This window comes from Hyperolius riggenbachi, chromosome 6 (assembly GCF_040937935.1).
Source record: "Hyperolius riggenbachi isolate aHypRig1 chromosome 6, aHypRig1.pri, whole genome shotgun sequence".
Classification (NCBI taxonomy): Eukaryota; Metazoa; Chordata; class Amphibia; order Anura; family Hyperoliidae; genus Hyperolius; species Hyperolius riggenbachi.
The window spans coordinates 55,752,300-55,775,455 of NC_090651.1; the positions used below are offsets into that span (position 1 = coordinate 55,752,300).

At 44.9% G+C, this 23,156-nt stretch overlaps 1 protein-coding gene across 2 annotated transcripts in view; it reads right to left on the reverse strand.

The window, feature by feature from the left end:
* The window catches only part of CACHD1 (cache domain containing 1), a 212,934-nt gene that overhangs the window by 26,692 nt on the left and 163,086 nt on the right, over window positions 1-23,156 (reverse strand). For both annotated transcript variants that reach the window (XM_068242486.1, XM_068242487.1), the window contains 7 exons: window positions 13,666-13,815; window positions 12,499-12,732; window positions 10,022-10,171; window positions 7,914-8,037; window positions 6,198-6,315; window positions 2,011-2,179; window positions 1,420-1,562 (listed from right to left, as the gene is read on the reverse strand). In XM_068242486.1, the coding sequence (XP_068098587.1) occupies window positions 1,420-1,562; window positions 2,011-2,179; window positions 6,198-6,315; window positions 7,914-8,037; window positions 10,022-10,171; window positions 12,499-12,732; window positions 13,666-13,815 (1,088 nt within the window). The remainder of the gene's footprint in view (window positions 1-1,419; window positions 1,563-2,010; window positions 2,180-6,197; window positions 6,316-7,913; window positions 8,038-10,021; window positions 10,172-12,498; window positions 12,733-13,665; window positions 13,816-23,156) is intronic.

Below are 23,156 nucleotides of genomic sequence, written 5' to 3' on the forward strand. Positions count from 1 at the left end.
TGGAAAAAAAAAATTCTTTGTTACAATGTATTTATTACAATCTTAACTTTCTGCACATTCCTGAGTGCACAGAAAGGGTTAACCTTCAGGGTTTACTCATCACCAGGGACGCTCTTCCGAGTAGTTACGAGTTCGTAACTACTCGGATTCGAAATGTAAATGATAGAGATGTGACCGCTGGAGACGAGTGGTTAACTTACCCATGCGCCCGGCCGATCTTAAGCGTTTTATAAGTCGTGTACCACGCCACTCCCGCACTTTCTCCTTCCGGCTTTCAGAAGGAAGCGTGAGAGTGAATTGGAATGAATAGGATTCACCGGGAGCATGGGTAAGTCAACCCCCTGTCTCCCATGGTCACAGCTGTATAATTTAGATTTTGAATCCGAGTAGTTTCGAACTCGTAACTAGTCGGAAGAGCATTTGTGCTCATCACAGAGCCAGCTCAGGCACGGCTCACAGCATACATGTAAAAAGGGCGCTGGGAAATTTGGGCGCAGGGTGAAGGTGAAAAGCGGTTCACCCTGCTAATTTCCGGTGGCGTTCATTACTATTCCCCCTCCTAAGCATTGTAAAGTTGGGGCAAGATGCATTTCGTCTCCCAGCTATTGTTGGTGGCCAAGAAGCACTGTTTTTATCATAATTTGGGCTCTGTCTTTTGCCGGTGGTCAAAATGCCATGTGCCGCTATAGCTGTAATTCCCTTTATGGCCTATGGCGTCACCCAAATGTCCTTGTCCCTTTTTATCTGACTTGCAGCTCACAGCCCCGATTCACACTTGCTGAGAACTGCTTATTGAGGTTCATCCACAGCCAGCGAGACGGGGAAAACAAGACGACCAACCACATGGAAACGACTGTACTGGCGACGTTGTTGAAATGACAAGTCTTTTCCACACACCGATATTGCAAATGACAAACTCATTTAACTACTTGCGTACCGCGTTGGTTGAAGTCTATGTCCTGCAGGTGGCTGCGCGGCTCTGACAGGACATAGATTTCTACTAGCCTGTCGTACGCTCCCGCCAATCGTGCCGCGCTCTACCCAAAGTTCACTCACCCTGCCGTCTATATGACAGCAGAACTCTGTGAGCCAGTCAGGAGCTGCTTTTATTGGCTCCTGACTGCGTGATCACTGTGAGCCAATCACATTGGCTCACAGTGATGGACAGGGCCAAAGAAAGCGGCTCCTGACCGGCGCACAGAGCTCTGCCGTCATAGCGATGGCAAAGCAAAGGGCCTGCGCAATAGGAGAACGGCATGACTGGCGAGAGCAGCGGGTATGTGCAGCGATTCTTCTGTTAGCGCCATTTTGTGGTACCCGCAGTCTCCTTAAGAGTCCAGAGATTGCCGGTATGCAAGGAGTCAAATACTGCTTTGGATTCTATATACTTTTCAGGAAACCGAGCTGTTCAACACTAACCTTGAGACCAGGGTTGGCTATAAGACGGGTGTTGTCGCTTAGGTATGCCGTGTAGTGTTCAACCATCCTCTTGGTCTCCGGCTGACTCAAATGTTCGTATGGAGAAGAAAAGCATCCAGCTGCCAGCATAACAGTAGGATTCTCTGCAAGGGCAAGATAATATTCATCAAAACAGAATTACAGTGGCGTGGCACAGCATACATTAAAAACCTGTCTTTTCAATATTTTTCTGCACTCCCTTATCGCATGTAAATCCCCATTGACTTCCATTAGCTCTGGTAAAAAAAAGAAGTGTGAAAATTTGCACATGAATGTAAATTTTAACACAAAAAAAAAAGGTTCAGTTTTTTGCAATAAGTGTGAATCCCCTTTTAAAAGTTGACCCTGCTGCCAAGTCCTTGCACACTCAAACCTGCTGACAGATAGATGGGTAGACCTGTCAGGCAGTGCGAACAGATTTTCAATCGTTATGCTGAAATCTACTGAAAATCTGTGTAGTGTGTGTGGAGGGATCCAATCAGATAGATGTATCTGTAGGCCACATGGGCCAGTGTATGGCTAGCATTAGAAGTAATCTATAATGCACATTACCCAGTGTAGCCAGCTGTTTGAAGTGCAGGCAGGCAGTGGGCTGGCCCAGGAGGTCGAGGCGGTGGTACAGGAGCTTGCTGCTTGGTACTGTGTTCAGGTTTTTCAGCTGCTTCACTGGGATCTCCGGCTGGATCATCACAATGCACAATATGAAGGAGGTGTCCTGAACCTGCGGGAAGATTGTTAAACACAACAGATAAGCTTTGCTTCTGGATCTCTCTGCTGCCCACTAGTGCAGAAACCACAGGAATATAGGAGAACCCACAGGGCCAATTTCCACTACATGCGGATTCCGCATCAAAAATGCAACATGTTAGTGAATGGAGCTATTTCCATTCAATGCAAATTTTTGTTTGCAGTGCGGAAAAAATCTGGATGGTATGCTGCATTTTTCCGCATGCGGGTGGAATCTGGATGCGAATCGCGGCTAATGTTAGTCAATCGATCCACATGTAATCCGCATTACAAACATGGAAATTCGCATTGTGAATTGCCCAGCAAACACTTGACATGTTGCTGGGCGGATTTCAAATCGCAACACGAATTTTCACATTAAAACGCGTATGCTAAACAGATGCGGATTTCCGTACGCAATTTGAACGCGTGCTAGTGGAAATAGACCTTTAAGGTGGTCACACATGGTACAATTTTTTTTCTTTTGATTCAATTTGACCAATCCGATCCAATTTTTTCGATTGATTGGAAGTTTTGAAGAAATTGTTACGCTTAACAAGCACATGTTAAACCCCTTCATAGTCTAATGTCCCTACCATACTTTATTGTATTTAACAAACTGTAGTGACATATAGTAGAATGCAGTAAACTATTCAGAAAGGCCACTTTTAAGATAATTATCCTGGTTTCAGCTTCAGAAAAACACTTTCTATTTTGATATATTGCTGTATATTGAAGGTAGCCCCGCCGACATTTAGCATAGGTTGATAAGCTAGGCAAAATCCTCCCCTCCCTCCACCGCATTCTGGGAGGCCAGGTATATTTTATACCGGCTTCAGAACTCTCAGTAACCAAACATTCCACAGAGATCACCTTAACGCCTCATCTACACGGTACAATTTTCCATCAGATCGACCGGTGATCTGGTAAGAAATTGCATTGTGTGTAGATGTCCAAATTGTTTCAGATCAATTTTGCCATAGATTTTGCATTGATAAGTACCCAAAATCTATTTCAAAGTCTATCGTAATCCGATTGGAAATTATCTAATATATCGGACTAATAGATCTTATCTGACGGAAAATTGTACCGTGTAGATGAGGCTTAACAGGACTTAAAGAGAAACTGAAGCGAAAAAAAATGATGATATAATGATTTGTATGTGTATTACAGCTAAGAAATAAAACAGGAGCAGAGACATAAGTCGAATATTGTTTCCAGTACAGGAAGAGTTAAGAAACTCCAGTTATCTATGCAAAAGAGCCATTGAGTTCCACAACTTTCAAAGTTGCAGAGAGCTTTGTCTTCTGAAGCTTGTTATCTCAACTGTCTGTCACTGTATTTTCTTTTTCTCTCCAGAGGACAGTTCAAAAGTTCACTGGCCTTCTCTGTCAAATCATTTAGAATGCGGAGTAGTGTGTAAACTGCAAATATTAGAGAATGATGCAATGTTATAAAAAAACACTATATAAACAAAATAAAAATATGAGAATATTTTCTTTGCTACTGATGTTGTAGTAATTAATCGTACTACACAACCAATTCATATCATAATATTTTTTTATGCTTCAGTGTCTCTTTAAGATGTCGTCACCGGTGATGAATTTCAAAATCTAAAGGGAGGGGGAGTAAAGATTTTACAATAGACAACACTGTTTAAATCATTTATATTGTAAAAAGAAAAAATAAGCAACATTATTAGATTATTTTCACTACAGTTCCTCTTGAAACCCAATATTATAACCCCTTATTAGAACCTCAGACTTATTGGGCATCATCTGATTAAAGGTGGAAACGCACACCATACACGTTTTTAAAATTTCTTTTCAATTGAAGAACTACAATTACTTTTTCTGATTGATTGTAACATTAAAAAAAAAATCTGACCAATGTACCCCACACGAATGTTCAATCTTTCACCAATTATGAAAAAAAATATTATTGGAAACTGAAAAAAAAATTGCTTGGGTCTATACATCAAGAAATTGACAATTTACCCCTCACCATTCAATTTTAATAAAAATTGATCAGAAAAATTCACCACTCCCAATCAACTTATATAGACAAAAACACAAAAACAAACAGGAAATATGATCGGATTTCTCACTCGAATAAGAAAAAAGCTGTCAATTTTTGGGGACAACCAATTTTTATCGATTTGCTAAAAAATTTGATTATTTTATTGTATCGTGTGTGGCCACCTTGAGGGCCCTTTTCCACTGAAAGTGATTTGCTTAAAGAGGAACTGTCGCGAAAATCTTAAAATTTAAAACACATACAAATAAGAAGTACATTTCTCCCAGAGTAAAATGAGCCATAAATTACTTCTCTCCTATGTTGCTGTCACTCACAGTAGGTAGAAGAAATCTGACATTACAGACAGGTTTTGGGCTCGTTCATCTCTCCATTAGGCGAACACCTTACCCTGTACTACTTCCGGGTCGCTATGACCCGGAGTAGTACGGCTGCGCTGGGCCGGCGGTGTGCATTCTTGACCACACCCCTGTTGCCGGGCACTTTCTGCGCATGTGCGTGACGTCATGAGTGACGTCACGCTCATGCGCAGAGAGTAGCCTGCAACAGGCGCGCGATTAAAGACGAGCACCGCCGGCCCAGCGCAGCCATACTACTCTGGGTCATAGTGACCCGGAAGTAGTAGCGGCCCATAGGGGTTCGCCGACGAACTGTTCGCCTACATCCCTACTCTCCATAGGGGATTCTCAGCATGGCCTTTATTCTTTAGAAAGACATTCCCTGAAAAAGATTTATACAATGATGCTGGCCAGCCTCCCTGCACACTATTTTGGCAGTTGGACAGAGCAACTGCCATTCACTAATTGTTTTTAAACAATAAAGAAAACCCTGAGAACCCCCCTATGAGAAGATGGTAATGACAGATTTCTAGTTTTTTTTGTAAGTGACAGGAACATGGGAGAAAAGTAATTTAGGGCTCATTTTAGTCTGAGAGAAATGTACTTCTTATTTGGATGGGTTTTAAATATTAAAGAGAACCCGAGGTGTGTTTAAAGAATGTTATCTGCATACAGAGGCTGGATCTGCCTATACAGCCCAGCCTCTGTTGCTATCCTAAACCCCCCTAAGGTCCCCCTGCACTCTGCAATCCCTCATAAATCACAGCAGTGCTGTGAGGCTGTGTTTACATCTGTAGTGTCAGTCTCGGCTGCTCCCCCGCCTCCTGCATAGCTCCGGTCCCTGCCCCCGTCCCTTCCATCCAATCAGAGCGGAGGGAAAGGACACAGGCGGGGACCTGAGTTCTGCAGGAGGTGGGGAGAGCAGCAGACTGACACTATAGAGATAAACACAGACAGCTCTGACAAGCTGTGTGTCAGCAGCATGGCTGTGATTTATGAGGGATTGCAGAGTGCAGGGGGACCTCAGGGGGGTTTGGGATAGCAACAGAGGCTGGGCTGTATAGGCAGATCCATCCTCTGTATGCAGATAACATTCTTCAAACCCACCTCGGGTTCTCTAAGATTTTCGCAACCGTTCCTCTTTTAAAAACAAATAAAATAAAATAAAAAAAAAATCGCAAAACAGTAGCGATTTTCAAATTGCCAGGGTTGCTACTTCAACATAGGAATCATGAATAGTATTTTCCACTGTGGCGGTTTGAATTTCTGTAAATCGTAATCTCTTTTTGGAGTGAGTATACCTACGATTGTGCTTTAATGTTGAATGCAAAATTGCAATTGCATTGATGAAAATTCACAATTGGTTGCGTTTGTGATTTGCTTTTGCGATTGCTAGTGAAAAAGAGCCCTAACATAACACAGATAGACACAATCTTTGCACTGGACTGCATAGACACAGAAAACATCTAGGCCTGGAGCTGGGTTCATGCCAACGTTCCCTTATTGCTATTCAAGGTGAATTTACCAGGCAGAGGTTCTATCTCAGAGCACTGCAGACATTAGTGTACTGGTGTCCCCACTGACACAAGACGCTGTTACACTTCCATGGATTATAATTAAGGGATGAGGCTGCTGTCTTACCATCTTCCAGGCGTAGCTGACATTATACGCCTCTTTCCCAGGGTCCCGCAGCTTGTTGATGTGCCAAGACAGCGAGGAATTCACAGGCACTGTAATAATCTGACTGCCCAGGGGGAGGCTGCAGAGGAAAGACACACTGATAAGTCTCAGTCACACAAACATGAGTGTCGGCCCCTGACAGACAGTGATCTGCTCCCCCCTGCCGCACAGAGGATTATTGTTATTGCTCAGCCAAACCTCTGCAAATCACTCAAACCCCTGTAAATTGTCACTGCGGACAGACTGGGGCCTTATTACGCTCGCTAGAGCAGCAGACTATGTGCTTGTTACAGAGAACTAACAGGGACATGCTCTTGGTATTTATTATGTCTCACAAGGGGGAATACATGAGCAGAATAATGTGATATTATCGCTGCTACTACATCTCGTTGTCTCTGCATGTACTCCCTCAGAACAGAACATGTGACTTGACAGAGAGCCGAACAGCATGTCTGTACAGCGTCCATTCCTAAATAGTCGCCTGAAATAATCAGGAAACTTCGAGTGACATATCTAGCGTATGTACAAGGCTACACTGTGGCATTTGCAAGAATTTAGACACCCTTGCCTTAGTTTAGTAATAAAGACTTATTTTAAAAGGAACCTGAGATGGGGGACATACGGAGGCTACCATATTTATTTCCATTTACCAAACCAAAGCCAGAAAGATCAGCAAGACTGCCAGGCAACTGGTATTGTTTAAAAGTAAATAAATATGGCAGCCACTATATCCGTCTTAATTCAGGTTCTACCGCGTTTTCTCGAATTTAAGACATCCCCTCAAAATAAGCCCTAGTGACAGTGGGCGCTAGGGTCCTGCTCCCTTCGGCCGCCCGCTTGCTTTACCTCCTCTGTGCCGGCTCCTGTCCCCCTCAAAGTCGGATCCCCTGCGGTTTATGCCGGGCATAATTCAAACCGCAGATCAGCGGTGATGTCAGCTCATGTAGCCCAGTGTTATGTAAGTAGATCAAATATACAGAGGCGCTCAGTGTGGTTTTGATGCCGATATGCTGTATGCTCCTTTTTGATTGGCCTGATGAGGCGGGATTGAGCCTGTGAAACGCGTTGCCTATTTTTACTGTGGAGTATAAATACATTGTTGTTTGACTGTTGATGCCACAGTCCTTCCTTTGTTTGCTTTGTCTGCATGGATGGGATAGGCCCACCACTGCCCCATCAGGTTCAAGCTCCTTTAAGTGACTTTTATTCTGTTGGCGCCTCTGGAAAGCTTCTACATATTGCTAAGTCCACCCTTGGTGGAGGGTTGTACCCATCTTCTTCCCATCTACAGAGAGCGACTTTTAATCCTGAGTGGGGTCAGGTTAATCTCCCCACCTGCCTTCACAGTGGTTGCCTAATAGTAACCCTGGTTTGTGAGTATTAAATTGTTACATTAATCATTATTAATTATCATCTTTACAATATCACACTATTGGGCTCTTGGTGTCCCCGCTCCCTTTAGATCAAGTATTTTACTTATGTATGTTTTTTTTTCCTTGGCATAGTATGGCTAATCCTCCTGCTTTAATGTTAGTCACCATACGCTGTTGGGTGGAGCTGCAGTGTATAAGCATGTGGCCCTCATTTACAAAGGTGGACGCTCATAAAATTGAGCCTACTCCTATGAATCTAGTCAGATATTGTTTTACCCATGATGCACTGTAATTATTCTCTTACCTGAGAATGTTCTGCCGCACCAGATAAAACTTTGGTATGTTCTCATAATGTATGATATCGGTGTGCAGAGGTGGCTCCACAAGTAAATAGGGCCTGGTGAGGGACGGGTGCATCAGAGTGTAACCTTGCAGGGAGACAGATGGAAAAATAAAATGTCTTGTGCAATGTAGAAAACAACGTAATACTGTAATATACCATAGCGGTTCTAAATAGCACTGTCCAAATACCAGCATGTCATACTCTAACACACACTAGGGGGCGCCAAGGTACACAGCAATACTACTTCTATATTAGTTGAGTTTCCCAGTTCTCTACAGGTCTCCCCATTGCATTGCTTTAAATAGGGCAGTGCTCACACTAAATGTGCATGAAAATGTGCGATGTCTACACCGCACAACTAGGGAAAATCAATGGGAAATCGCACGTCTGCTAAAAACTCACAAAACTGCATTTGCATTTTCGCATACACAGAAAACATGCATCTTGCAGCAGAAATGCTAATGACACATGCAAATGCCCATTGACTTTCATTAGCAAACACAAATTTTATTGTAAAAAAACTGCATGAGTCTTATTGGAATGCGAAAGTGAAAAGCTACATTGGAGAACAAGAGTGAAACCTTCTATTATTACGATTATTATTATTATTATTATTATTATTTAGTATTCATATAGCGCCGACATCTTCCGCAGCGCTGTACAGCGTATATGGTCTTGTCACTAACTGTCCCTCAGAGGGGCTCACAATCGAATCCCTACCATAGTTATGTGTGTATGTATGTATCATGTAATGTATGCGTTCTAGTCTAGAGCCCCGGAGGAAACCCACACAGACATGGGGAGGACATACAAACTCTGTGCAGATAGTGCCCTGGCTGTGATTCAATCTGGGGACTCAGCGCTGCAAGGCGAGAATGACCACTATGCTACAGTGCTGCCCATTAACCATGTATAAGCTTCATTCACCTCCCAGCATCTGCAGCCTTCACCATTGGAATAAACTAATCAGACCTCCTATTGATTCTCTCCTTCCCAGCTATACACTGGACTGCCAACCTGCTTGTATGCTGCAGCAGCCAAAGCACCTCCCAGCCTATGGGGCAAGTATTTCCACTGTGGATGGGCAACAGGGTCAGGCCAATTACAACTTACTACTATTCTGAAAAGGGAACATTCCCCTGGACTGTAACAGCAGGAGCTCCTGTATGTAATGCAGAGCAGCAGTGGAGCATTATACATTTCCTGCTTATGATGGCAGGACAGGTCCTCTTCACTCCAGCTTATCACCATGCTATGCAGCCAACCACCTTTCAGCTCCTGTGACATGCATCGAAAGCTGCATGGGATTGGCTGCCCGGCACAGCAATAAGCTGGGGTGAAGAGGCCCTGTCCTGGTATCGGGAGCAGGTAATGTATGAAGCTCTGCTGCTGCTCTGCATTAAGTACAGGCGTGGCCTCCCCCAACCCCCATGATGGAGGTTAGCTGAATACATGGGGGAGGCCCGACAGATCTCTGCAGTTAGACCCCTGAATGCACAGTAGTCACACCTAAAGTTTTCAAGAAAAGAAAAAAAATAAAAAAAAGGCCATAAAGAAATAATAATAAAAAAATCTCAGCAGTTTTTGGAAGTGCTGAAAATTAACAATGCTATAAAAACTGTACTTGATTTAGATAGGTGAGCGAACTCATACGTTTAATGATGCTTTATAGAGAAAAAAAATACCGCAACTGAAGAGCAGCTAAGCCACAGACTTCTGTGTATAATGCTGCCCCCGTGCTGCTACCCGCCAGGCTGCGACCGCTGCCAAGACTGTAAAATCGCCCACTGTGCCAAGAAGCTCGGCGCTAGACTCTAACATATATTTACCTAGCAGGTTGATCCTTCTGTCATCTGACCTCTAGAAGGGAATCATTACTTGGGAGACACTTAATAATTATCTGCTGGGAAGCCAAAAACCTGCTTCAGCCAGATTGCTTTACACTAGCCTGAAACTTGTCACAAAACTTTATTGCTGAGACAAAGACAGAATAAATGGGAGAGGAAAACAAAATTTGTGAAGGTGAAATCCCGTGGCTGGTATGCACCGCAGCCTTGTTACAAAGATACCTTTGTTATCGATGAGGAATGTGTACGAGGCCAGCGAGTCCTGGTAGTAGGTTACGTCCTCGAGGATATAGGCGAGATTAACATCAACGCCCACGATTCCCAAGAGCAGGTTCCCGAAATAACACGGCTTACTCACAGTCATGATCAAACCTACAAAACACACACAATGAAAACAAAAAGAAGGAAAACATTGTGCAGTTATTTCCAAAAGAAAAATCTGGTGTTCTAACACGAAAAACATATTTGGCTGAAGTGCAGCTGTTTACAACACTTAGACAAATGTAACAGAATGATGTGCGAGAGGTGAAGAGATCGTACTTCTGAGTGTGGATACCAGTCACCGTATAGACCACACAGCGGCGTAGCTAAAGATTATAAGGCCCCATAGCAAAACTTTCATGGTTCTCAGATATAGGCACTCTTTAGTTATGCCACCTGCCCCTACTCTACAGATATCATTTAATTGGCAATTGACATTCTTGTGGAATCTACACTGCATAGTGTCCATGGGCATAGTGGTGAATACATAAAGTACCACCTGGGCCCCCTCTGCTTCAAGGCACCATAGCAGTTGCTATGGCTACGCCCCTGAGACCACAGACAGACCGCATTTGCGTACTGTATTCAGTGAAGTGCCAAGTAGACCAGAGGAAATACCGCTGCACTCACAGAAAGGAGACAGTGCTGGAACAAAGGGCTGACCAGCCCAAACGCAAGATCAAGTAAACAAGGTCCGCACGATGTCTCCACAATCCAACGTTTATTCAGGACGTATCCAAATCAGATATAAAAGCACTTAGTCTGACATGTTTCGAACCTGCACGGTTCTTAATCATAGCTATGATTAAGAACCGTGCAGGTTCGAAACATGTCAGTCTAAGTGCTTTTATATCCGATTTGGATACGTCCTGAATAAACGTTAGATTGTGGAGACATCGTGCGGACCTTGTTTACTTGATCATTCAGTGAAGTGAAAGCAGTATAGAGGGGGCCATCATTATTACCTTACTACCTCCCACTATATATATATTTGCCTGATATGTGTTTGACTGTTCGCAGCAGTTTTGACTGATCCGCTTGGCGGATCGGCTGGACCAACTGTTGTACAAATGACAGTTATGCTGGGCATACACAGCTCGATGCCCCCTTATCAATCGAGCCGCTGACGTGTCCAATCATCACGGGGATCCATTCCGCGCTCGATCCCCACAGACGGACAATAGCGGCGAATCGAGCGGGTGATAAGAAGCGCCGGCGGGGACGAGCGAGAATCGATCCGGGTGCATGCGGGGACGAGCGGTGGGAGTCGATCCGGCGGCTAATCGGCCGCCGGAACGACACGTGTATGCCCAGCATTAGGTCCATACGTGTGTACAAATGACTGGGAGTCGTTTGTACAAGTAATGGCCATTCAAACATACAGTCTTTTGTTCAGTCGTTTGATCTGGTCCATTGTTCTATCCAGTCCATTGACCAGTCAAGCCACATGTAAATTAGCTGGCATATCAGCCGTTTTCTCAGTCTGTGTGTACAAGACGTTTGAATATCTTGTTGTTTGAATGACAAGTCGCTCAAACGCCTGGTTTGAACAAGAATCGGGCGTAAAATCAGACGTGTGTACACCAAGATTAGAGATGCACCTATGATTAGAGGAGGAAAGCCAGAAAAAAAATATTCTAAACTAGGTGAGTCTTCAGGGTGCAGCGGAATCTTCTAGAGCGTCTCCCAGCCTCCCTATTGCTCCCCTGAGGACCCTGTAAAGTAGTGGCAGCAGAGCACACGTCTTCCTGTCTTGTATGCTTCTGATGCCCCCTCTCCGACGGCATGTACGATGTCAGTGAGGATGAAGACAGGAGGACATAGACAGGAAGGAACATGCTGGCTTTACATGTGAGTGCGCTTTGCTGACGTTATTACTGTGCAGGGATCACTACAGTATTAGCTTGGGGAAGACGGGGGGGGGGGGGGGGGGGGGGTACCTGGCGTCTATAGGACGTGCAAGCTTTTTCTAGAGCAAAAAATACTGTACTTTATTTTGAAACACCTTTCCTCCGTAGCTTAAAATCTCCTGTGAAAGATTTAAAGCATCTGAAAAGTTTGTGTGGCATAGCTCCGTTAAAGCCGAACTAAAAAGTACCGTACATATTTTCCAGAAATATAAGAGAGGGTTTTTCCACAGAGTTAATCTGTTCCTCTGTAATGGTTTCTTAATATGTTTACTAGTGTTTTGTACACCATGGTGATAGGCACCACAAGTGCCACTGGTAGGTTTCCTATAATATACAGAGTTGCACCATAGAGTGCGTCTTCTTTATGAAAACTAACAATAATAATATACTAATAGCTGCTTCCCATAGTAACCAGATGTTGCCTGTAGAATGGAAGAGTATGTGTGCTTGGAAGGTTATTTTCATTCCTGTTAGGCTTGAAATAATGCTAAACTTTCAGCAACTCCTACGGTGATAACAGGGACTCACCATCGCCCATTTCATCAGAGTACGGCAGGCTGAACACCGCCTCGTCTATCATGCGGTTCGGGAGGTTGGTGTAGAAGCGCCCCACGGTGGTCTCCAGGTTGCTGAGCTGGTTGAGGACCATCATGCTGCCTTTGGTGACGGGGAGACCATTTCGATCAGACACACCATACTTGGCTGAATTCTGCTCTGCAAGGTCACGGAGGAAGGCCAATTCTTTCAAACCCGTGACTCCCTCTAAATAATGGGAAGAGAAGGCAAATTGGTTATGTCCTCATGCGCTCAAGAAACAGATCTAATATTGAAAGGGGTCTCTTATTTCTACCGGTATGCTTGTATTTGTCTTTTTCAAAAATGCAAAGTCATCAGGAGGTATTGTTCTTCTTAGAACTGCCTTATCTGTACATTAGTAAGGGTGCCAAAAGAGTATTTGTCTTTGGCCGATAAACCTTTCCATCCGATAATTTTATCGGATTGAAGGCGAATCGTTACTAGCAACATGGAAACCTGATCGATCTTTAGACTTATTTACGACCAAAATCTGACAAAAGGATCAATCGGAAAGGATGGAAGATCTTGGTTATAAAGGCTCGGATTGGATGCACAGCCGTAATGGTGTTCATTATTGCTATGCCCGGTCGGTGTCCCCCAAACGTATGTGGTCCGGGCTCACCTGTCTCCGCTGCTGTGAATCCTGGTCTTCTTGAGTGTCCGGCATCCCCCCCCTCCCCCGAGTGCATGTACCACGTGACACTGGCATATGTTTTGACGTTGCTACATGTGCCGTGTCACAGGACACAGGCGCTTGCTACGATAACGGACATTGGAGGAGATGGAAAGTCTCAGTCGCAAAGGCATGAGCGGTTGCTGGACTGTAACAACTTTCGGTAAACCCTCCTCTACTGAAGCCCAACACCGGCCCAAAGTTCCAATGGTGAGTGTACATGTACTGTATAGGACTATTGCTTCTGCTTAAGAACTTTGAACTGTACACAATTGTCTCTAACCTCTTCCCAGGATCTAAGGGATAGTAAAATAAAATAAACATGGTGTCAGAAGTGGTCAAGTGACTGTAACTGACACCAAGCTACAGGTACTTCTGCAGCTAGATACACTGGGTGTGTCATTTTACCTTAGTTTACAGTTCACCTTCCAGACAATTAAACCTACCATTCATGATGGCGTAGGTGAGAATCATGACTGAATTATTCAGCTGACTGTTTTCCTCACTGATGACTCTCAATGTGGACTTCTTGTCATCCTCCGATGAGTCCCTAGAGGTAATTCCAGCGGACAAGTAGATAATGACCATATCTGTGTCTGGAGAAATAAACAGAATTTAGTACTAGTCATAATTAATCATATTCGGATGCATTAAAAGTTCAGGTGTAATTAAATAAGTAGTCAAGCAACACTTTAACCTATGTTTGTTGCCTTGAGAAAACAGGTCAATAAGTTAAGGAGCAGCTCTGTAATGTTCAACACTCAGAGATTTCAGCAGGGCTGTGGAGTCGGAGTCGAGGCAATTTTGGGCACCCGGAGTCGGTGTTGGAGTCATGGGTTCAGAAACTGAGGAGTCGGAGTCGCATGATTTTTGTACAAAATCCACAGCCCTGTTAAGTATTAGACTAAGGAGTCGGAGTCAAGGAGTCGAAGTCTCAGCAATTTTGGGTACCCGGAGTTGGAGTCGTGGTTTCAGAAACTGAGGAGTCGGAGTTGGAGTCGGAAGAATTTTGTACCGACTCCACAGCCCTGGATTTCAGCTACAAGATTATTACAGACTAACCAACAAGCTCATGGTGACCCAGAACTCATTGGAGTGTGTAAGGGACTACAATGGTCCTAAAAGCCCCCTTACTAAGATGTTAAGAAAAACAAAAAATTGCTTTCCTAAAACAGAAAGAATTTGCGATAATTCAGGTTGGAGTGAGCTTGAGATGTCTCCCAGAGCACCACTGCTGAATATATGCAAATTAACCATTGTACCCTTAGAAGCTAAACACACCTCCAGAACCGCTGGAATGCAATGATGTGTCAGCTTGTTAAATTGTACAGAGCCATAATAATCCAACATGCATACAGACTGTTTCGGATTGTTTGATCCTCATCAGTGCATGGCATGGATTAATTTGGCTCTATGGAGTAGGGCTTGTAAACCGAGAGGTACAGACTAACCAGCAAGCTCATGGTGACCCAGAACTCATTGGAGTGTGTAAGGGACTACAATGGTCCTATCATTGCATTCCAGCGGTTCTGGAGGTGTGTTTAGCTTCTAAGGGTACAATGGTTAATTTGCATATATTCAGCAGTGGTGCTGTGGGAGACATCTCAAGCTCACTCCAACCTGAATTATCGCAAATTCTTTCTGTTTTAGGAAAGCAATTTTTTGTTTTTCTTAACATCTTAGTAAGGGGGCTTTTAGGACCATTGTAGTTCCTTACACACTCCAATGAGTTCTGGGTCACCATGAGCTTGCTGGTTAGTCTGTACCTCTCGGTTTACAAGCCCTACTCCATAGAGCCAAATTAATCCATGCCATGCACTGATGAGGATCAAACAATCCGAAACAGTCTGTATGCATGTTGGATTATTATGGCTCTGTACAATTTAACAAGCTGACACATCATTGCATTCCAGCGGTTCTGGAGGTGTGTTTAGCTTCTAAGGGTACAATGGTTAATTTGCATATATTCAGCAGTGGTGCTCTGGGAGACATCTCAAGCTCACTCCAACCTGAATTATCGCAAATTCTTTCTGTTTTAGGAAAGCAATTTTTTGTTTTAGATTATTACAGCAAAGCCCAAATTAACTTATCACAACTTTTTATGGAGAGACTCAGGTCTAAGTTGTATCTGTATATGTCTGCTACTTCCTCCCTCACCAAACTGTTCCCATTGGCCAAATGTCTATAGACTGGTGCCCACTAGTCCTGTCACCAGAATCACACGACACTGGTGACAGGAGGAAGATATTATGGGACAATGACTCAGGTCAATGTCTAACATTGAGACACTCTGTGCTCGGCAATCATATATTGGTAGCCCTAAACTTGGCATGAGGAAGTCAATCATATGTAGTCACAAAACGCGTTGCCATAATGCAAATAAACTTTAATTTTCACAAATGTGTGTAATCCTGGATGTAAGCCACCTCTTAAAGTTATTTATTGATTTTTTTTTTCAATTATCTTTTTATTATTCAAAAAGAATAAGGAACATATAACAGTTTTGTGTTTGCAACAGCAACAATCATACTAGGAGGATATTGTCCAGAGCAAAACAACAACGATAAGACAGAATATCATGTACCAATATAATAACTTTAAAGTGAGCAGGTTCGGAAGGGAGATCGTGTTACTGGGAAGTGTTTGAAGCCAACCATACTGTCCAGGGGTCCCATATCAAGTCAAATTGGGGAGTAGTCTCTCTAATTGTTGCGATGATTTTTTCTAACACATATATACTTTGTATTCTGTTTATAAGTTCGCTTCTCGAAGGGGGAAGGGATTTCCAAGTCTTAGCAAGTAAAGCCTTCGCAGCATTACAAATTTGTCCCAGAAATTTGTTCTGGGGTTTGGAGAGTTGAGGATGGGGCCAATGGAACAGAGCCGACCATGGATTTGGTTGGATTTGTTTATCTAGTACTACGGATGCAAGTGAATAGCACATATCCCATAAACCTGCTACTAAAGAGCATGACCACCAACAATGTGCTTGATCAGCTGTGATTGCGCAACCACAGAAACAAAAGTCAGATGAGAGCAACCCCCACTTAAACAATTGGGCAGGTGTCCTATAAAAGTTATTTATTGATTTTAAAGTTTTTTTTTCTGTGTGACTCTTCCTATCGAACCCTCTATTGGAGGGTGCATTCATGCCAGCTCCATGTAGCAGGTAGGATTCTACTTTATCTTTTGAAAGAGGGACGAACAAGCACAGAAAAACCTGTCGCCACTGAGTGGAGAAAGCTATTCTCCATGTCTTATTGATTGGATGACCTTTGTAGCAGCCTCATTTTGTGAGTACCACTATACATTATCTTATGCTTCCATCTTCTAATCAAACTGCACCAGCTGGAGTCACGCCGTCGCTGTGTTTATTTTTCCAAGGTTTCATCACCTTGCATCTTATAAACTGCTGGACACAAGCGCACATTAAAAAATAGTATAGAAAATGTATACAATTCGTGCTCTGCAGATTCAAATCTTTCACACAAGAATCAGTTCTGGACTTAAAAGTAAAGTAATCTCACCACATTCTGTCTTTACTATACCATAAAACAAAGTCATACCAACATGTTTCCACCTCTGGAGCATGTTAAGGTAGATGTGCCAAACATTGCTAATTCTGGGACATGCTTATGAACCAGACTGGGAGCAACATCCAGAACAGGCATCACACTCAAACAAACATCAGGTTCCCCCAGCTGGTTGCAGCAGGTACTGCAGTCACTTTCCTGCTGGTACAGTGGTGCCATATTCCTTTGGCGCAGTGGTGCCGCCTTCCTGCTGGCGCAGTGGTGTCGCCTTCCTGCTGGCGCAGTGGTGTCGCCTTCCTGCCGGCGCCGTGGGGTCACCTTCCTGCCGGCACCGTGGGGTCACCTTCCTGCCGGCACCGTGGGGTCACCTCCTGCCGGCACCGTGGGGTCCCCTCCTGCCGGCACCGTGGGGTCCCCTCCTGCCGGCACCGTGGGGTCCCCTCCTGCCGGCACCGTGGGGTCCCCTCCTGCCGGCACCGTGGGGTCCCCTCCTGCCGGCACCGTGGGGTCACCTTCCTGCCGGCACCGTGGGGTCACCTTCCTGCCGGCACCGTGGGGTCACCTTCCTGCCGGCACCGTGGGGTCACCTTCCTGCTAGCAAAGCATGCCAAGGATGTGTGGATCATGAGAGTACTTGAACAGAATTATGAACGTTTGGGTAGATAAAAGAGTTTTTCCATATGCAATAAACTTCTGGCTGAACTTCAAAATTAAATTTACGACAAGCTACATTTAGAATTGCTCCAAGTCTATAGAGTAGCATAAAAGAAAAATATATTATCCATCGCTGCGAACACAAACCGCTATAAATCAAACGCTGCGTCTGTGGAGCAAAGTGAGAGTGCAAGAGATGCTGCTCAGTGTTTATCCAAATAACCATCAATTACTTCAAGCGTGTACGCACTGTAACAAAACACGCTGCCAAAAATGGATATTTTTTTCCCTCTCCCCTTCCTAAAAAGAAAACAGCTGAAAATGGATAAAGGTTGGCGGGTTCCGGCTGTGCTGCATGTTCCAGAACGGAATAGAGAGGCAGGAAAGAGAAAAATAAAGCTGCAGCAGAGAACAATGGGGCTTGGATCTGTGACATCCGTTTTCACAGGTAGAGCAAGAGAACGCAGCACTGCGGGGGTCCGCACTATGGAGATCAAACTGATTGCACGGAGGAAGCCCTGCATTCTTCCAACAATGCGGAGTTAGTAACATACTTACAGACGCCGAATAAGGACACACCTACCGAGCTCAGCCTCACTCTTCAATTCCGAGGGGTTTTAAACCGTAGGAAGGCAAAACAAACCCCCCTGGGAAGATGTAGCAAATTATATCTCACTGGAAGGGGAAAGATTCCTCCCTGACCCCACAGGCACTGAATAAAATCCCCGGATCAAAGCTACAGAATCATTTAAGGAAAACCTGAAGTAAAAATAAACTTGTGAGACAAATATTTGTGTCTGAATAAACTAATCATAAATAGAATGTTCTTTGATCTTTAATTTGATTTTAAGGGATGCAAAAATAGGTTTTTAGCCTCAGCCAGCTATGATGTCACACTGCCATGGCTGCTATTCATTAAGCTCCTACGCATAAATGATGACCTTTTGAACTTTTCATGACTATCATCTTATCATAGTCACTCGGTTTTATGACTTCTGATTAGTTTCGGGAGAGCTGTGGCACGGGGTTATTTACCCCTGTAATGAAATAAAGGGATCACAGGCAAGTTCTAAAGGCCTGTACCAACTATATAATTTTACAGATGATTTTTTTGATGACCGGGTGATATTTTTGAGCGACCAGTGATCGTTTTCACTATCTCACAATGTGGGTACAGGCACGCAATCACGCGACCGACGTTTAGCAATGCATGCTGATAACAGCCGCCATGCCAGATCAGATCTTTAAGCTCCCCGACAACAAAGTACAGCGATTTCTTGACTTCCTGTTTGCGCCAGTCATGTAACATTGCACATATCTGCTGGCAGGAAGGTGGATAAGGGAACTCTCGTCGTTGAGGGACATCACTGGATACATCTTCCTGAGTCGCTACGGTTAATATTCAGCTTTAGTGGGATTGGTGCAATATGTACATGTTTATGCAGCACGGTGGCGTAGTGGTTAGCGCTCTCGCCTTGCAGCACTGGGTCCCTGGTTCGAATCCCAGCCAGGGCACTATCTGCAAAGAGTTTGTATGTTCTCTCCGTGTCTGCGTGGGTTTCCTCCGGGCACTCCGGTTTCCTCCCACATTCCAAAAACATACAGATAAGTTAATTGGCTCCCCCTAAAAAAATTGGCCCTAGACCACAGTACTTCCACTACATAATATAGACATATGGCAATGGTAGGGATTAGATTGTGAGCTCCTTTGAGGGACAGTTAGTGACAAAAAAAAAAAAAAAAATATATATATATATATACACTGTACAGCGCTGCGTAATATGTCGGCGCTATATAAATACTAAATAATAATAATAATAATAATGTTATCATGCCACCTCAGGAACCTAAAAACACAAGGGATATGGAGGCTGCCATATTTACTTCCTTTTAAACAATACCAGTTGCCTGGCTGTCCTGCTGATCTCTTTGGCTGCAATAGTATCTGAATCTCACACCTGAAACAAGCATGCCGCTAATCTCAGATTATTTTGTCTCATCTGCATGCTTATTCAGGGTCAATGGCTGAATATTAGAGGCAGAGCAGCAGCAAAAGAGCCAGGCAATGTGCATTGTTTAACATTACGTAAATATGTCAGCCTCCATTCCTCTCACTTCCAGTTCCCTTTAAATTGGACCTGCAATCTTGCACAGGAAACAAGGAATAACATAACAGAAATGCACCCTGTATGTATTTAAAGAATTTAGCCTGTGTAATTCCCCCTCATTTATGTCTAATCACTAGTTGTAATTTGATATCTCCCCTGTGTCACATGACTGCCTATGGCAGATAAGCCCATTTGAAAGCACAGGCTGTAAACAATATGTCTGCTTCCATGAATCGGGAAGTAGAAACTGTGCAGATTTATTTTAGGATTTGTATCATGTGTAACAAAGACATTTTTTTTTGTTTAACCACCCTGGCGTTCTGATTAAATCGCCAGGGTGGCTGCGGGAGGGTTTTTTTTAAATAAAAAAAAAACTATTTCATGCAGCCAACTGAAAGTTGGCTGCATGAAAGCCCACTAGAGGGCGCTCCGGAGGCGATCTTCCGATCGCCTCCGGCGCCCAGAATAAACAAGGAAGGCCGCAATGAGCAGCCTTCCTTGTTTTGCTTATATCGTCGCCATAGCGACGAGCGGAGTGACGTCATCGACGTCAGCCGACGTCCTGACGTCAGCCGCCTCCGATCCAGCCCTTAGCGCTGGCCGGAACTTTTTGTTCCGGCTACGCTGGGCTCAGGCGGCTGGGGGGACCCTCTTTCGCCGCTGCTCGCGGCGAATCGCCGCAGAGCGGCGGCGATCAGGCAGCACACGCGGCTGGCAAAGTGCCGGCTGCGTGTGCTGCTTTTTATTTCATTAAAATCGGCCCAGCAGGGCCTGAGCGGCAGCCGCTGGCGGTGTTGGACGAGCTGAGCTCGTCCAGACCGCTCAGCTGGTTAAAGATTATACTGTTGTGTATATTTTAGAGCAGAGGGGAGTTCTGAGTTCAGGTCCACTTTAATTGGAAGGACTATTGGTAACAGGAAACTTATCCATTTCCTCTTTAAAGAGAACCAGAGAGGAAGCACCCTCATGTATTTTACCATATACCGTATTTTTCGGACTATAAGACGCACTTTTTCTCCCCCAAAATTGGGGGGGGGGAAAAGTTGGTGCGTCTTATAGTCCAAATGTACGGACTAAGTGCAGAGAATGCAGCGGGAGCTTACCTATGCTGCCGAGTCCCCCATCTCCAGGCATGATTGTATATTGCATCAGAGCGCTATGTCCATCCCTCTCTCTATGTGACCTGGCGGCGGGGGTCACGCATAATGTGGCAGCGAGTAAGGCTGAAGCATGGCTGTGAGAGGTGTGCGCAGCCATGTGGACAACGCACATCACCTTGGCTGCAGGGCAGAGAGCTGGCAAGAGATTCCGCAAAAGAGTCAGCAGTAGAGGCGGAAAGAGAGGCCATGAGTACAGCGGACCCGTCCCGGACCAATCAGCTGCCAGCAGCTCCAGCTCCTCCACTGCCGATCCGGACCGACGAGCTTCCTGTCACCCGGGGCAACCACGTGGACCAATCCGTCGGCGGCTCCAATTCGTTCACCGCCGAGACCCAGACCGGCTTCCTGTCACCCAGGGCTGCTGCATGGACCAATCCTTGGGCGGCTCCAGTTCGTTCACCGCCGAGACCCAGACCGGCAGACAGCCGAGCTTCCTGTCACCGCCGGGACCCAGACCGGCTTCCTGTCACCCGGGGCAGACGCATGGACCAATCCTTCGGCGGCTCCAGCACGTTCGTTCTCCGATGAGACCCAGACTGGCAGACAGCCGAGCTTCCTGTCACCCGGGGCAACCACGTGGACCAATTCTTCAACGGCTCCAGCACCTTCACCGCCGAGAACCGGAGCAACGCACTTCCTGTCCCCCACTTGCACACCACGTGGGCTATCCTGCAGCGGTTCCAGCTCCTCCACCATGACTGATGTGATGCACTGACTACCGTTTCCCCGCTGCTGCTGAGACCACTTCCCCTGCTGCTGCTGCCAGACCGATAAGCTGCCTCTCACCACGTGAGCAGCTTCTGCTGGTCCCCTGTCCACTGCCGCTGATGAGTCCCACCACCGATGGGAGACCCAGACCGATCGCCCTGAGGGCAGCTTCCCTTCCTTCCAGGACCATTAGGCTACTGTCGGTGATTGCACTGTAATGTACTGTATGTTGGGACAGTGTAGCTTAGTGTAGTTTGGGTGGACAGTGTAGCTTAGTGTAGTTTGTGGGGACAGTGTAGGTTGAGGGGGGAGTGTAGCTTAGTATAAGTTGTAGGGTCAGTGTAGCTTAGTGTAGGTTATGGGGGAGTGTAGCTTAGTGTAGGTTGTGGGGGGAGTGTAGCTTAGTGTAAGTTGTGGGATCAGTGTAGCTTAGTGTAGGTTGTGGGGGCAGCAGGAGTTAGTGTAGCTGGACAGTGTAGTTTAGTTGGACACAGCTTGGGGGGGAAAGGACCATAAGACGCCCCTGAACTAAAGAAGCACCAAGTTTTTTTTTTGTTTTTTTTCATGGTTTTTGTTCTCTGAAACTAGGTGCGTCTTATAGTCCGGAGCGTCTTATAGTCCGAAAAATACCAGTGGGAACATTAGAGAAAACACCTACCATGCTTTTTGTTTCATTCTGCACTGCTCAGCCTGTTTCTTATCAACCCTGATAAAATCCCCGACTGAGAATTCAGTCTGGCTTTGCTCAGGAATATTTATAGCTCAGTCTGTCGTCTCTAATGTCTATTCATGCCCAAGCCTGCCCCCTGCTGGCTCTGCTCAGGAATCATTATAGCAGAGTCATTATAGCAAAGCCAGACTGAATGCACAGTCTGGGATTTTATCAGGGCTGATCAGAAGCAAACTGTGCAGTGCAGAATGAAACCGAAAGCATGGTAGGTGTTTTCTCTAATGTTCCCACTGATATATATGGTAAAATACATGAGGGTGCTTCGTCTCTGGTTCACTTTAAATCTCTTCCTTGCGGTACATTTTTACCTTTAGCAAAGATGTTGCCATTAACACTCACCACCTCATGAAGGAAATAAGAAGGAAACTGGAAGTGAGAACAACACTCTCCTGCAGGAACAGGGACATCAATTAAAACCTGATCAAATTATACAGTATGTTTCCTCTCAACACCACAGAATAAAAAAAATTGCCTCTTACATCTCACTGTAAAGAAATGTGGCATTAAAAAGACTCTCCAGTGTATATATTTGTATAAATATCCATGTGAATATACAGCAGAGGAGCAGCCACTGAATGGCTTATGGGGCCAATTATCATCATCATCATCATCATCATCATCATTACTCCTCCTCAGATGGGGTGTCGCCGTACAGGGGATTTCAGGACTGAACATAAACAGTCACATAATTATAATAGCTATATTTAAAGCTTCAGGCACACATGTATTCTTAGACCTGTGTAGGAACTAGTGATGGTGCATCCGGCATATTCAAATTCGGAACCTTATTCTGAATTCTGCCAATCTCAACCTGAAAATGTGTGCATGCGCACCACGGCAGGAGACATTAACTCGTCCTTTATGCCGCCTCTGTGCACTGCCCTCTACGTTGCGTTCCAGCTCTCATATTCTTCCTCAAGAATGCCCGCCACCTGAGAGCTGGAATGCAATGTGAAGGGCAACACATAGAGGTGGCGACAATAGTGATTAAACACCCCCTGAATTTGAATATGCAGAATGCACCAACACTAGTAGGAACTCTGT